The sequence below is a fragment of the Hemiscyllium ocellatum genome, chromosome 5 (assembly GCF_020745735.1).
Source record: "Hemiscyllium ocellatum isolate sHemOce1 chromosome 5, sHemOce1.pat.X.cur, whole genome shotgun sequence".
Taxonomy (NCBI): Eukaryota; Metazoa; Chordata; class Chondrichthyes; order Orectolobiformes; family Hemiscylliidae; genus Hemiscyllium; species Hemiscyllium ocellatum.
Genome location: NC_083405.1, coordinates 116740140 through 116756253, shown reverse-complemented (window position 1 = coordinate 116756253; position 16114 = coordinate 116740140). Strand labels below are relative to the sequence as shown.

General features: G+C 40.1%; 1 protein-coding gene across 1 annotated transcript in view; it reads left to right on the top strand.

Moving 5' to 3' along the window:
* The window catches only part of nom1 (nucleolar protein with MIF4G domain 1), a 65105-nt gene that overhangs the window by 11357 nt on the left and 37634 nt on the right, over positions 1 to 16114 (top strand). Inside the window, exons 2-4 of the mRNA XM_060825612.1 lie at positions 2648 to 2784; positions 6291 to 6486; positions 8824 to 9147. Of these exons, the coding sequence (XP_060681595.1) occupies positions 2648 to 2784; positions 6291 to 6486; positions 8824 to 9147 (657 nt within the window). The remainder of the gene's footprint in view (positions 1 to 2647; positions 2785 to 6290; positions 6487 to 8823; positions 9148 to 16114) is intronic.

Genomic DNA, 16114 nt, shown 5'->3' with positions numbered 1-16114 from the left:
TCAGGAACTGAATTTTTGAACTCCTGTCTAAGGTACAACTATTTAAGTTCATAGTCCCTCTCTTCCTTTCCTTTTTCTCCTTCACACTCTCTCTTCTCTCTTTCTCTTCTTGTTCTGTTAAAGTGATTCATTCTTTTTCTGCTTTTAATCTTAATTCAAACAGTTTCATTTCTTTTGCCCTTCAATTGGCTTTTGCCTCTCACTCAAGCTACTTCATTTTCAATTGAATTTTACCCATCTCTGAAGGTCCTGATGTTTGCAGCAAATTTAAATGCTGAGCTTTTGCTGTAATTGTCTCTCCTTGCCTTCTAGAAGGAGGCACCTCCAACTCCAGCTTGACTGTTAATTCCAGCAGCTTGGCCTTCTTCACCTTCTCTAAGGCTCCCAAAATGCCGCCTTCCACCCCCAAAAACCTCTTGGTGACTTAAAGAGCAATTGCTACGGCAAGCAATGTTTAAACCAACTGAAACCAACACCTGGAAAAAAGACACGAACACCTACCACTTGCAGTCTTTGAGTCGAGCAACCCTATTCCTAAAATGGAACTAAAGAACAAATCCCACAAAGAGCCCCCAGTCTGTTTTGGATCAGGCCAGACCCCCTCAAAACATTTCAAGAAAGTAGCCCAGATCCTAACTTTGCTAGTTGTTTTAAGCAGGTGTAAAATGGATATACCAGGAATGATGCAACCAGTCAAACCATGTAGTTTGAAACAAAACAGAATTTATTTGCAAGCTTACTGAATGAAAAACAAACGAGAAAGAACAGAACATAGGATAACTTAGCTATTGAAAAACCGAATCAACTCTTTCGCACTTAGTGATGGTGTTCCAAATGCCTGCAACAGTCCCCATAAATACCCGCTTAGATAAAAGGAAAAATCAAACACCGGTTCTTACAGGAGAGAGAGATTCAGCATTGAACACCTTCTTCCATGTAGCTCTTTCTTTTGGATTAGAGTCATAGAGATGTATATCACAGAAACAGACCCTTCGGCCCAACTCGTTCATGCCAACCAGATATCCCAACCTAGTCCCATCTGCCAGCACGTGGCCCATATCGTCCAAACCCTTTCCTATTCATATACCATCCTGATGCCTTTTAAATGTTGCAATTGTACCAGCCTCCTTCACTTCCTCTGGCAGCTCATTTCATAAACGTACCACCCTCTGCATGAAAAAGTTGCCCCTTAGGTTTCTCATGTATCTTTCCCCTCTCACCCTAAATCTATGCCCTCTAGTTCAGGACTCCCCCCACCCCAGGGAAAAGACTTTGCCTATTTATCCTATCCATGCCCCTCAGAATTTTGTAAACCTCTATAAAGGTCACCCCCTCAGCCTCCAATGCTCCAGGGAAAACAGACCTAGCCTATTCAACTTCTCCCTATAGCTGAAATCCTCTAACCCTGGCAACATCCTTGTAAATCTTTCCTGAACCCTTTCAAGTTTCACAACATCCTTCTGATATATTCCAACAATGGCCTAACCAATGTCTTGCACAGCTGCAACGTGACCTCCCAACTCCTATACTCAACACTCTGACCAATAAAGGAAAGCATACCAAATGCCGCCTTCACGGTCCTATCTACCTGTGACTCCACTTTCAAGGAGCTAGGAACCTGCACTCCAAGGTCTCTGTTCAGCAACACTCCCAAAGACCTTCCCATTAAGTGTATAAGTCCTGCTAAGATTTACTTTCCCAAAATGCAGTTCTCAGCTAACAACTGACCAGCAACCTCAAAAATCCGACTGCTTGCTCAAACCAAACCAACCAAAGGCTGAGCTGGGAAAACTGGCCACTCTCTTTTATTGTACAAGTGTTTGATTAAAAACCTAAAAGCTGCTTCAAGTAGATAAACCCAGACATTTTGGAATCTTTGCGTTTACGAGCACAAAAAACCAGCACAACCTCACCTTGTTAAAGGAGCAGCATTGCAACACTGTAACTACTGCAAAGCTTCCAGATTTGCAGATGCCATTCCAGACTGTGTACTACACTGTGACTCCCAATTTGCCCCACCATTAGTTATTTAATACTTAAAAATCAGTTCTTTTAGTTCAGTGATGCTCTTTGGGTATTTCTCCTCAGGCTATGTTGTTGTAACACCACGATATTGCTGATGCTCCTGTTTTGCTGTGCAAAAATTACCTAATGCCCAACTGTTGATGATTGTGTCTACATGCAATTAGAATAGCAAATTCATATAGGTGGTTATGTAATAGTTTCTGTAATAACCTACTATCTGCAATAGAGTGATGGCCTTTCAATGTGAAATAGATCTCAGAAGACTAGAGTTAGATGAGTCTCATTTGGAGAGAAGTCCTCAACTGTGTTTTTATGCCCCACTCACCCTCAATCAGAACTCCAATCCCCTGCCATTTAAATATTTCTTTGCTAAACTGTGATCTCAGTATTAAGTTCATGAAGGGATCTGGAGAACAAGGAAAGCACCTAATATTTAAAATATTTAATATTGCTATACAGATATCTTACTCAACACTTGGAAGTCTTCTACAAAATGCATGCTTTTCTAATGTGGATGTCTTTCAGATATATTCATCGTAGAAGTTTTTTCCATGTTTTATAATTCAAAAATACTCCAGTTACAGAGTGTTAGATTTCTCATAACTGTTCCATCTTGCATTAGGAGCGAACATCAAATGAGGGCACTGATTCCGGGAAGTATATTCCCCTGCAGTTGCGTGAAAAGGCTGAAACTATTGATGCAAAGAAAAAGGAAGAACTTCTAACACTCAAGAAGAATGTAAAAGGACTTCTTAATAGGTAGGAGTATGAAAACATTCTACTGTTCAATAATGGCTGTTTTTGCAGCCAGCCCCATTATCAGGTGGAGCAGTAGACAGGCATTGGCAAGATAGGCATATCTCATACTGAGGCTGACTGTGTCACCTAAATGATTGCAGATGTTGGTGAAAATTTGAGAATGGTTTGACTCAAGAAACCGGGTTCAATCAAGTCTTGAAAATCACTTGAGCATGCTCATCAAGCCATGCATGTGCAGTTCACTATCGGTTGCCATCTTGAAAGAATGCTTGCATTTAGAACACACTCCAACTCAAATTGAGTTGCCATTGATTTTAGGAAACCTTGTTTCATTCAAACTTTGCAGAATAATAAGTGTTCCTTGTTTTTATAAACCAGGATCTTGGAACCAAATTATTAACCTAACAATGCAGCACTGCTTTCCTGTTCTAACATTTCTAATCAACTTGAAACATGTAACAACACGCCTCTGGAGCAGGTGGGACTTAAACCTGGGTCTCCTAGCTCAGAGGTAGGAACACTGTCACCGTGCCATAATTCATATTCCAACAGATATCTCATGGTGTAAATGATTTCAGCATTTTCTGATTTTCCTTGAGATTAAATTGTGATATTGTCAAATTTGAGCTTTGCTGAAATGTGAGCCAAATGTTTGAACATTTTAAAATCAATATGATTCACAAATACACTGCTGTGTTTCTGTCATTTTCAGTATAATTGTGATTAAAAATGGGCAATTTGGGAGAATATTAGATGATTGCAATGTGACTGGTCCAGTGATCCCATTTTTATTGGGTTATGCAAACCAGGGCCAAGTGAATCTCAACTTTTCTATTCAGTTCAATTTGTGAGCTTTTAATTGAGATTTGTGATGCAAAAGAATTCATTCTTTATGACTGAATGCATTAAAGGTCTGACAGATAATTGGTGATTTATTGTTTAAAACAGCTTTTACTCAGACCTGCAAATAATGGTCGTAAATGAATTTGGAGATTAAAATGGGAACAAAACTTCTGTCTGTTCATATTTCCTTGTGCATGAAGCAAAGCAAGTGTTCCACTTAATAGGCAAACTCTATCCACATGATTCTTCAGGATATGAACTTCCTTTAGGTTCAAGAAGTTCAAATGCTAGTCACTGGGATGCAAGGCTTGGCAGAAGCACAGAAAATTAGAACTGCTTTTTTATTCAAAAAGTATTTAATGGAGATGCTTCAGACTAGTTTTAGTGAACCTTCGAGTGTACTTTTTAGTTGCTTGCAACAGAAACGGGACTGAATCATAGGGGTCTGAGTGATGTGGGAGATGCTAAAATTTGTGGCATGATCAGACTAGATCCAGGAAGGCTGATCCCAACATCTGGAGGATCCCACTTCATGGCACATCTGTGATCTACTTACAGGACATTTCTGCACTGGCAATGATCACTCAAATGCTACTGTCTTTGCTTGCTGTCCTAGTACTCGTTCATTTTTACTCTGTACCTGAATGTTCACAGCACCCCTGCCTTGCCTTGCCTTGACTTGACTTCATGCTCTTCAGGCATCTACCAGGATGTTGCCTGGAATGGAGAATAGGTCGTACGAAGATAGGTTGAGTGTGCTAGGCCTTTCCTCATTGGAACGGCGAAGGATGAGAGGTGACTTGATAGAGGTTTATAAGATGATCGGGGAATAGATAGAGTAGACAGTCAGAGACTTTTTCCCCGGTTGCAACAGTGTTACAAGGAGACATAAATTTAAGGTGAAGGGTGGAACGTGTGGGGGGGGATGTCAGGGGTAGATTCTTTACCCAGAGAGTGGTGGGGGCATGGAATGCGCTGCCTGTGGGAGTGGCAGAGTCAGAATCATTGGTGACCTTTAAATGGCAATTGGATAGGTACATGGATAGGTGCTTAAGCTAGGACAAATGTTCAGCACAACATCGTGGGCCGAAGGGCCTGTTCTGTGCTATATTGTTCTATGTTCTTTGTCCCTTTTGCCAGAGATAACCGGCTCATTTACTATTGTCTTGTCTTGCCTTGCCATTTAACACAGACACAAAGGCACAAAACTTATCATGGTTGTCAGCAGGCCTCTGTCAAGTCAAGGAAATAGCCTTTCGTCAGTGAATTCCAGTGCAGTAAATCAAAGGCAGCATTTGATATGGGAAGGGACTTGAATATGGTATGGTTGGACATGATTGGTCAGCCATTTGGAGCAGTTAGTCAGGGTACTCTTAATCCTTGTGCAGAAGAGCTGAATGTCGAACAGTCTATTATCCATCTTCGGTCTTGTTAACCTATTGTGGTCCGTTTCTCTTGTGAAATGAGAGGGCCATGTACGAAGGCACAAGGCGGCCACTTAACATCATTGTTTCTTTGATAAAGGTATCGTGCTTAATCCCACACCCATAGGTTTTTTTTATTCACAGCTCCAATACCCTCTTCATCCTCTCTGACTTCTTTTCAAGATTAGTTTTGAAATTGGCTTTTATTCTCTGAGTGTTCCTTGTACAACGGTAAACTGAAACGAGTTTAAAATATCTCAAATTATATTCACAAATTATTTTAAATCTATAATCATTAATTTAATAGTGGAGGATCATTTTTCTCACTACTATATCAAAATGTCCCATCATCTTGCAAATCTCTATTTCATCAACATGTCACCTTCACTATTCCAAGGAGGACCATCCTCCTTTCTAAAAGATCTAGCAAGCAAGGGGAGCAACCGTTATCCCCAGTGAAGATTGTTTGTGCACTTGGACCTTGCACCATCATCCTTTATTTCTTTATTCTACTCTCCCACAAAGCTTTCCTAACCTTTGTACTTCCTGATAAAAACCAAAATAATCCTGGATGCAGAAATCAGAAACAAAAACAGAAATTGTTGGAAACATTCAGCAAGTCTGGCAGTATCTGTGGAGAGAAATCGGAGTTAACGTGTTGGGTCCAGTGATCCTTTCTCACAACTCGAGGATCTGAGGAAGGGTCACTGGATGCGACACATTAACTCTGATTTCACTCGACCGATTCTGCCAGACCTACTGAGCTTTTCTAGATATTTGTTTTTGTGTACTTCATGATAACTTGGTAAATGTCTAACTAATATCAATTCATCTGTAATACTAATTCCATTACTCTCTTCACAGCTGCTGCTTGACCTGCCATGTGTTTCCACAGGTTTTTGTTTTTTATTTCTGGAATCCACAGTATTTTGCTTTTGGTTTGCCATGTAATGAATTATCTTGCTACTTTGCAATGTTGATGTCATGCATTGTGAGCCTTAACCCTGAATCTGGTTGCTTCATTTAAAAAGATAAGACGAAAGGCATGCCTCCTAATATTATTTAAAAATAAAGTGAAGTATCTAGTATATAATGTATAAATTGTTTGTAAAACATGTAGTTGAAACCACAAGAAAAATCTGTGTTATTTTGAGAATTTGGAATGAATAATGCTAATATTTTTGGGTCTTCATTCATTCAATTATGAATTTAAGTTAAGCCCTTTTTTTGTGGTTTTAGGTTGAGTGAACCTAATATGGCCTCTATTAGTAGTCAGCTTGAAGAGTTGTATATGAAAAACAGCCGAAAAGATATGAATGATGTGCTAACGGATGTCATCCTTGTGGCCTGTGTCACTCCAGCCTTGATGCCTAACAGATTGATGATGGAACATGTACTGTTAATCAGTATTCTTCATCACAATGTTGGAATTGAGGTAACGCTAGTATTCAAATTGCTTATCAAAACTGTCCTATAAGCTAGATACTTTTAAGTTTGTAATATTTATGTTGCTGGCATTTTTAAAACTTTGGTTGTAAGGCTGACTATAATAATGCAGAACTGCATGTTTGAGATCAGAGGATCATAATTGGTAAAGGTGATAAAAATCTGAACTAGAAAATGTTGCTGAGTAGTTAGTGCTTTCTGTGTAAATATCATTTTAGTTACAAACTAAGAGATGTTAACTGGAACTTTTTTTTGTTTTGAGCATTGAGCATTAAAGAAAACGAAGCAGCTACAATTTGAAGTTATTTTGTTCACTGAGTAAGACTTAGCATTACTAATGAAATCTAAGCAGTAGTGAAGCAAATAATATTAATGTTTCTGAATAAACAAAGACACAAGTATGATATATTTCTTAATTTTGTCCCCAAGCACCTTGTGCTCAAAAAATATTTGAGTTCAGTCCAACCACAGCATTTTGGGCTGTAAAGTATCTTTTTATTTTTCAGTATTTTAATTGTGGTCTGAAATGGATAAAGCAAAGTTTTGGAAGCTAAGCGTTGTTGAAGTTAGCTGTGCATAGTAAATGAAAGTTACCAAACACTCATTGTTAATCTTATTTACACAGTTGTTTGTGCAGCCAAGGGGCTGTTTACAAATGGGGCTTCCGCTGACCCACGAATAGCTGATTGTCTTTTGGAACAGTGATCAATTGTCAATGATAAAGGCCTTCGGGTTTTTGATAACTAACTTGCAGGCTGAATGGTTCAAGAATATGAATGTTTTTGGGTGGGGATGGGATGGAGGGGAGAAGTTGTTGGACCTTTGGAAAGGAAGGATCTGCTTTTTTTTTTATATCTGCAGTAGAAAGTATCTGAAGCCTGAAAGCATCCTGCTTATTTTCCCCTTTGGTGAAAGCTCTACAAATGTGAACTAATCACACTGTCTTATGCAAGCAAGTGAAAGTACCTAGGGAAGAAAGATTAGGAAATAAACTTTCCATATCAGCACAAGGATCATCACAGCAAATCTGTGGACAGAGACCATTGAAGTGCCTTCACAATCTTTCCCTGTGCCCACAACACCCTATTTTTTGTTGTTGTTTTTGAGTGTAGAGGGGCAGTTTATTTGGGTGGGGCAGGGTAAATGGAGTTGCTCATAATTTTTTACTTTGGCGAGAATGTATTTATTCGTTATAAGAAGTCGTTCTTGTTAAGTACAGTCACCTGGTTCTGTCAGTCTGGTGTCTAAAAGATCCATAAATTGGGGAATTCTGCATGCATTGTAAAACTTGGCTTTTGTGACAACTCTGGGAATAGTGTCACTTGATTTTTTTTTTGCAGCTACCCCAGTGAGGTACAACAAAAATGATTAAAACACTTCTGTTTGTATCCTTGTCACCAAACACCAAATGTTAGAGTTTTCTCAGAAATGGTTCTTCCTTTTTATAGTTATAATGTTGCCTCTGCCAAGAACGTATAATGTTTGCACTCATGGTCTCAGCTTAGAAGTGCCATTTGGGGAACAGCAAGCCTCTGTAGAATTGTACTTGGGCAGAGTTAGCATTTGAGTGTGGTTAGAGGACAGAATTAAGAAGTCATCTGGATAGAATACAACATCGTAAAAATATTAATGTGGATGAGCTGAACAGCGTCACCTGTTCAGTGCTGTACTTTCTGTATGTGTTCTGAGAACCAGCTAAGGTAGAATGTTCTGTAGATTTAATCTATTTGTCAATTCCACAATTGCAAGAAAATAAAACCAAAGCTTATTGAAATTGCTTCCAATTGAATAAGATGTAATGCATTTTGTGTGTTTTTGAAATTTTTTTAATGGGATGTGGATAACCTTGGGAGTTGCAAGATTGAGCTGAAAATGTGTTGCTGGTTAAAGCACAGCAGGTTAGGCAGCATCCAAGGAACAGAAAATTCGACGTTTCGGGCCAGAGTCCTTCATCAGGATTGAGTTGAATCTCGTTCCAGATTTTGGAGCCAAATAACTAGGCTTCGATGCTTAGTGGAGTGAATCCCATGGCATTATTGAAGAAAAGCAGACTTCCTATGGTGTGCTGGGCAGCATTCATCACTCAACCCACTTCTAAAATTAAAAATTAATTATAATGCTGTACATGGGAGCTGACTATGAAAATTTGTACTTCATACCATCGCAACAGTACCTACAATAGGTTGTGAAGTGCTTTGGGTTGTCGTGAAGTAAGAGAAAATGTTCAATAGTTTTAAGTTTTGTTTGTGACAGGAATTTTACTAGTTCCAGTGCTTTATATTTGCTCAGTGTGTGAAGTTTTATCAATATGCCTTGTGTTTTACAGGTTGGAGCCCATGTTTTGGAGGCAGCAGTGAAACAATTTGATGAACATTGGAGAAAAGTCAGCGAAACCAAAGAATGTGATAATCTAATCAACTTGATTGCACACTTCTATAACTTCCATGTGATAAACTCTGTGTTAGTGTTTGATATTCTTAAAAAACTCACCAGCAACTTCAAAGAAAAGGACATTGAGCTTATCCTTCTTTTATTGAAAGAAGTGGGATTTACCCTTCAGAAGGATGATGCTGTGGCATTGAGGGATTTGATTCTGGCAGTTCAAAGCAAAGCGAACAGTGTTGGTAAACAATTCCAAGATCAAACAAGGGTAAGACAGATTTCATGATTTAAGGAAGCTCTCAAACACGGGCATGAATTACAAGTTGTGTATTAGTGTTACAATGACTTGCACAAGACAGTAATCGTAGGGAACTTCAATGTGCAGGTGAACTGGGAAAATCAGACTGGTAGCAGATCTCAAGAAAAAAGAATTGGTGTAACGTATACAATATTGTTTTATTTTGGAGCAGCTTGAGGTAGAGTCCACTAGGAACAGGGATTTCTGAATTTCCTCATGTATAATGAGGAAGACTTAATAGGGATGTTAAGGTGAAGGAAACCCGAGGTGGTAGTGACCGTAATAATGGTGAAGGACCTTTTATGTGCGTTTGGAATGGGAAAATCAGATTGGCAGTGAATCTCAAGGAACGGAATTCAGGGAATGTCTGAGATGAATTTCTGGAGCAGGTTGTGGTAAAGCCCATGAGAGAACAGGAAATTCGGGATTTGGTGATGTACAATGAGACAGACGTGATTAAGGAGCTGCTAAGGGAATCCCTTGGGGCAGCAACCACATTATGATAGAATTCACCCTGCAGTTTGTGAAAAGGTGGAATCAGATGTAACGGTATTACACTTGAGTAAGGTTATCTTCAAAAACACGAGAGGGGTTGGCCAGAGTTGGTTGGAAGGGGAGCCTGGCAGGAAAGTCAGTGAAGCAGTAACAACAGAAGTTTCTGGGGGCAATTTGGGAAATTCATCAGAAATTCATTTCAAGGAAGAAGAGAGACATACCTGTACTAAAGGGAGGCTGAGGCAACCATGACTGAACAGGGAAATCCGAGACAGTAGAAAACGAAAGGAAAAAGGACAGAAGGAAACCTTTTTAAAAGCTCGCAGAGAATGATTAAATAGGCATTAAGGGGAGGGAGGGCAAGAAGCTGAAATGAGAATAAGCCAGCTTGTAATAAAGAAGATTGCAAGAGTTTTTTTTTAAGGCATCTAAAAAGTGAGAGGCAAGAGTGGTCTTTGGACTGCTGGAACAAAGAAATGGCAGAGGAACTGAATGGGTATTTTGCATCAGTTTTCACAGTGGAAGTATACTAGATCTTTGAGAGTCAAAGGACAAAGGTGATGGAGTGGCCGTCACTAAGAAGGTGCAAGGGAAACTCATAGGTCTGATGGTGAAAAAAAAATCACCTGGAGCAAATGGACTACATCCCAGAGTTCTGAAAGAGATAACTGAGGAGATTGTAGAGGCACTCGCAGTGATCTTTCAGGATTCAGTGGAATCAGTGAGGGTCCCAGATGGTTAAGGTGATACCTTTTAAGAAGGAAGGGGGACAGAAGACAGGAAGCTGTAGGCGCATAGGCCTGACCTTGGTTGTTGGTAAGGTTTTAAAGTAAAAAATGAGGTCTGCAGATGCTGGAGATCACAGCTGCAAATGTGTTGCTGGTCAAAGCACAGCAGGCCAGGCAGCATCTCAGGAATAGAGAATTCGACGTTTCGAGCATAAGCCCTTCATCAGGAATAAGAGAGAGAGCCAAGCAGGCTAAGATAAGTCCATTGTCTTTTTTTATATAAATATCTTTATTGAAAAAAGGAAATTTTAAGGTTTTTTACAAAATTAATACAAAGAAGTATAAACAACAATATAAAATTAAATAAATATTAAAAATATAAATAATAACCAAAAAAAGAAAAACCCAACTAACTACTAATCTATCCTACAAACAACCAAAACATAAAATAGGGTATCATACATTTTTAACAATAAACAACAAAATAATTAAATAACTAGACACATGCTCAAACTAGATTTACATCAAGTCATAATAAAACCCGTATTTATATGGGATTCCTTCTCCCAGGGGTCCCCAAACCAGCCAGAACCATCACCACAGCCAGACAAACGCCCTGGATAGTATGGCCGAGATATCTGTGATATAGTTCAAAAAGGGTTGCCATGTTTTATAGAATAGTTCCGTTTTTTAGTGCACCATATTTGTAAGGAAGTTAAGGGGGATATATTCCAAACATGATTAACCTGTGCCAGTTCGCAAGTCCTGGAGGGGTTTCAGCTACCCAGTTCACTAAAATACTTTGTTGCGCAAAACGAAACAATGGTAAATAATTTCCTCTTGTGCACATCCAGGGAGGGAGAATGTGAAGAACCCAAAAGCGGGGACACTGGATCCGATCTAATCTCCATACCCAAGATCCCTGTCAAGGCATTCGCTACTCTATCCCAATACCTACGGATGTTATGGCATGTCCGTAGACAAAGCGTGAGAATGCCAACTTCTATTTTGCGTTTAGGACACATTCAAAGCTCCTGCTTTGAATTTTGCGAATCGTTCAGGTGCCATATGAGCCCTGTGGATTCTTTTAATTGAATAGCCTGAGTTCTATGACAAACAAAGGTCTTTTTGGCATTTTCCAGATGTTATCCCACATTTCTGATGAGACTTCCAACCTTTAATTCTTGATTCCAGGTTTTAAATCGTTCCATGTCATTAGATACTTTATTATATAAGAAATGATAAAGAGTACTAACTGAGGGGGCCCCATCGGCCATAGCATTCCCCTTTCCCTATCCGATTTGTAGGGGTAAATTACCACTATGGTGGTCTTTTGTATGTCGTCTCGTATTCAGAAATACTGAAAAAGGTCCCTGTTAGGCAATCCAAATTTCTGGTGCAGCTGCTCAAAGGACATCATAACCTCCCCATCAAACAGGTGTCCCAAGCAGGAGATACCTCTGGACTTCCAAGTTTTATATGTAGCATCTGTCACCCCTGGTTGGAATTACGATGCTCCCACTATAGGAGTATAAGGGGAGGTTTTTTTGCATGTTACCCTCACCTTGTCACATTATCCTCCAGGCTTTAATTGTATTTAATACAATAAGGTTTTTACAATAGTCCATAGTACCTCTCGTCTTGTCCGTAAATAAAAGATTGATGAGGGGACATTTTGCTTGGGAGATCTCAATATCTAGCCAGATTGGGTCTCTTGTGATACACAATCAATCAGCTACATAGGACAATAAGGAGCTCAATTGATAACTCCTAAAATCTGGAAAGTCAAATCCTCCCCTTGCTTGTGGAAGCTGCAACTTTCCTAATTTAATAAGGGGCTGTCTATGGTTCCAGATAAAAGAGCCAAGCCAGCCATAAAGCTTGCGCAGCACCTGTCTCAGTAGCATCAGGGGAGCATTCTCATAGGATATAAAAGACAAGGTGGGATATTCATCTTAACTAGAGCTACTCTGCCTAACCAGAATGTTGGAAGATCTCCCCAGCGTTGAAGGTCCTGTCTTATTTTCACAAATTTAGCTTTACACCGCTGTGCAAATACTGGGGTGATAAAAATACCTAAGCACAGAAAACCTTCTGATGATGAACGAAAGGGGAAAAAAAGATCCGTCCAGTAAATTGGATACACTGGCAAGACCTCCTAATGGCACGGCGTCAGATTTCATAAAATTGATTTTCTTGCCTGAAAACATACCAAATAAGCTGATCACTTGGATTGGCGGGGCACGGATATTGAAGGATCACATAAGAAGAGGAGGACATCATTTGTATATAGAATGATTTTATGTTTGCCCAATCCAACCCTCTGAGCCATTAGGTTAGGGTCAGTTCCTGTAGCTTCCTCCAGTGGTTCAATCACTAGCATGAATACTAATGGTGAGAGAGGACATCCCTGACAACATCCCCTGCCAACACTAAAGCTGTCCAAACTTAGACTATTAGTGATCACCACTGCTTTTGGGATCATTATATAACACTGAAACCAATATACTAAATACCTCTCCGACACCGAACCTTTCCAGTGCATAAAAAAGATATGGCCATTCTACCCAATCAAATGCCTTCACTGCGGCCAATGAGACAACTAACCCCGGTAGTCTTCTCTGTTGACAGGCTTGTATCATGTTTAAGACCCTTCTAATATTATTAGTTGATCTGCGGCCCTTTATAAACCCCATCTGGTCCTCTTTTATGATGTATGGTAATCTTAATGCTAACATTTTAGAAAGAATTTTGAAATCCACATTTAGTAAGGATATAGCAATCTTCTGGGGCCTTTCCCTTTTTAATAAGCAAGATATTTGTTTCTCTCAATGAAGGTGGGAGGCAGCCCTGACTATGTGAATAATTATATATATTTATGAGTGGCCTGGCCAGTTTCCCTATAAATTCTTTATAGAACTTAACCTGGAATCCGTCTGGTCCAGGCACTTTGCCACTCTGAAGCTGCCTAACCGCGTCGAATACTTCCTGGGTTGTCAGGGGGGCATTCAAGATCGACACCTGCTCAGAGGTTAAGCCTGGAAGGGTCAAATTTTTTTAATCTTCAGTCCTATCCTCAGTCTTGGAATTTATACAGTTCAAAGTAGAACTTTATAAAGGCTGTATTAATCTTTTTACGATCACAAGTCAGAGTACCAGTACTTTCTCCATTGTATGTAATGGCTTGAAGAGCCTTTTTCTTTCTAGCAAGGTATGCTCGGTATCTGCCAGGTTTATCGCCAGATTCGTATAACCACTGCTTTGCGAACAATATTTCCCTCTTTGCTGTTTGAGTAAGTGCAGTATTTAAGGCTGGCCTAATGGCTGTGATCCTTTGTAGCTTAGTAATGGAAGGCCTGTTAAGATACGATGCCTTCAAGCAAGCCTCGAGCAGGCGTTGTTCTCCCTTTTGTCTTTTCCGGGTCGCAGAATATGAGATGATCAAGCCTAGTGCATAAGCCTTAGTGGTCTTCCACATCATCGACGGGTTACTGGCTGTACCTGAGTTAATTTCCCAAAAGGTTTTGATTTCCTGCAAAAAATACTTTATAAGTTTGCTATCCTTCAATAAGAAGGGATCCATACGCCAATGTTGGGGGCCTATCCCATCGTCCCTAATCTTGATTTCTATATATACTGAGGCATGATCAGAAATAGCTATGTTGTCTACTTTACAAGACAGTATGGAATTCAAAAGGGTCAAGGGGGCAAAGAACATATCAATTGGTCCTTGTGTGAGTTAGAGTAGAAAGTATAGTCTCTACCTAAGGGGTGAAGGCACCTCCATATATCCACTAGCTCAAGCTCCTTATTCGGATCTGCCAATTGTCTAGATCTCTCGGATATACCTGTAGTGCTCTTAGCTATCCTATCTGTCTCTGGGTCCATAATACAGTTAAAACCTCCTCCTATCATTGTATGGCAGACTCCAAAAGCCATCAACTTAGAGAATACTTCAGCTACAAATTTAAAAGGGCATGCCGGGGAGCAATGAAGATTCAAAATTCCATATTCCTCTCCATGTGTTCGGGCTTTGATCAATATATACGTCTAGACTCCTCTTTTATCTGGCTTAACATTTGCAAAGGAAGATTCTTCTGAATGAAAATGGCTACTCTTCTATGGCTACTCTCCTTTTTGAACTGAAAGATGAGAAAAATGCCTGATCAAATCTGCCCTGTTGTAGCTTTATATGTTCTTTTTGTCAAGTAGATGTGTCTCCTGCAAGAGAGCTACATCAACCCTTTCTTTTTTGAGACTTGATAATATCTTATACCTTTTGATTGGTGAATTACTCCCCATGACATTCCAGGTGTACCACCCAAGCTAGCCATGATCGTCCAGGCAAGTCCAAGACCCCTCAGAAGGAAGAACCCCACTCCAAGAACCTTGAAGAAAGACTGTAAAAAATTTCACAAGTACAAAAATTCTTTAAAACATTTAAACCAACACAATTAAAAGCTATTCCTGAGTTTAAAAAAAAGTGCAAAACATATTTGAGAGGAGACTTTTCCCCCTTGCTCCCAGGGGCCATAACTACCTATCGGTAACCTCTCCTAGTTAGGGCCTTGCTCTTGGCCCAGGCATTATAGAATGGAGTAGACAAAATTCAAATGTTTTATAAAACAAGAGTTAAAAGTGAATCACTCTGCAGCATGACCAAGATTGACTCCACCTGGACCGGGACTCCTCAATAAGAGCATCGATCGTCTCTTGACGTTTGGTGATCCCGGACAGCAAGCTCGCCTCCACAGGTAAATCCCCCGAGGCGGCCGCAGATGTCTCTACTGCTGTGAAGGGGGTAGGGGAGGGGTTCCTGCATGTTGCGAGCTGTGTGAATTTTTGCCTTTAGTCATTTTAAAAACAACGCCAAACTATCCAAGTTTGTTGTAACAAGACTAACTACACTGGGCAAAAGCTATTTTAAATTAATTAAAGGGTGAGGTGAAGGCGGGTGTCCCGCTTTGTCCGAGTCTTAGGCAGAGCACTACAGACTCAGACTTGCTGGGTGGCTGACATTTTGAGTCCCCTAAAGTCCATTGTTAAAGGTGAGATTGTGAAGTACTTGAAAGAGCATGATAAAATAAGGCAGAGTCCGCACAGCTTTGTCACATGGAGGTCGTACTACCAAATCTCTAAGAACTCTCTGAGGTAATGAGCAAGTTAAAGGAGAGCCAGTGATCTTCATGGAGTCAAACAGCAGAAAAACGGACCAACTTTTCGATGCCAACTGGGTTTCCCAAACTAAACTAGTCGCATCTGCTCACAATTGGCTGCTGTACCTCTAAACCTGAACTATTGGATTTCCAGAAATCCTTTGACAAGGGGCCACAAGGAAGAGGCTCAATAAAATAAGAGCCCATGGTGTTAGGGACAAGATTAGGTGACATGAGTAGAGGGTAGGCTGGCAGAATGCAGTGTGAGGATAACGGGTATTTTTCAGGATGGCAGTCAGTGACTAGTAGAGTTTCACAGAGGTCAGTGTTGGGACCACCGTTATTCACTTGATACATGAATGACCTGGATGAAGGAACTAAGGATGTTGTAGCTCAATTTGCAGATGACACAAAGATAGGTGGAGGGACAGGTAATATTAAGGAAGTAGGGAGGCTGCAGAAGAACTTGGATATGCTAGGTGGGTGAGTGAAGAAGTGACATGCAATTAAATGTGGTAGAATGTCAGGTTCTGTACTTTGGTCAGAAGAATTGAGGCA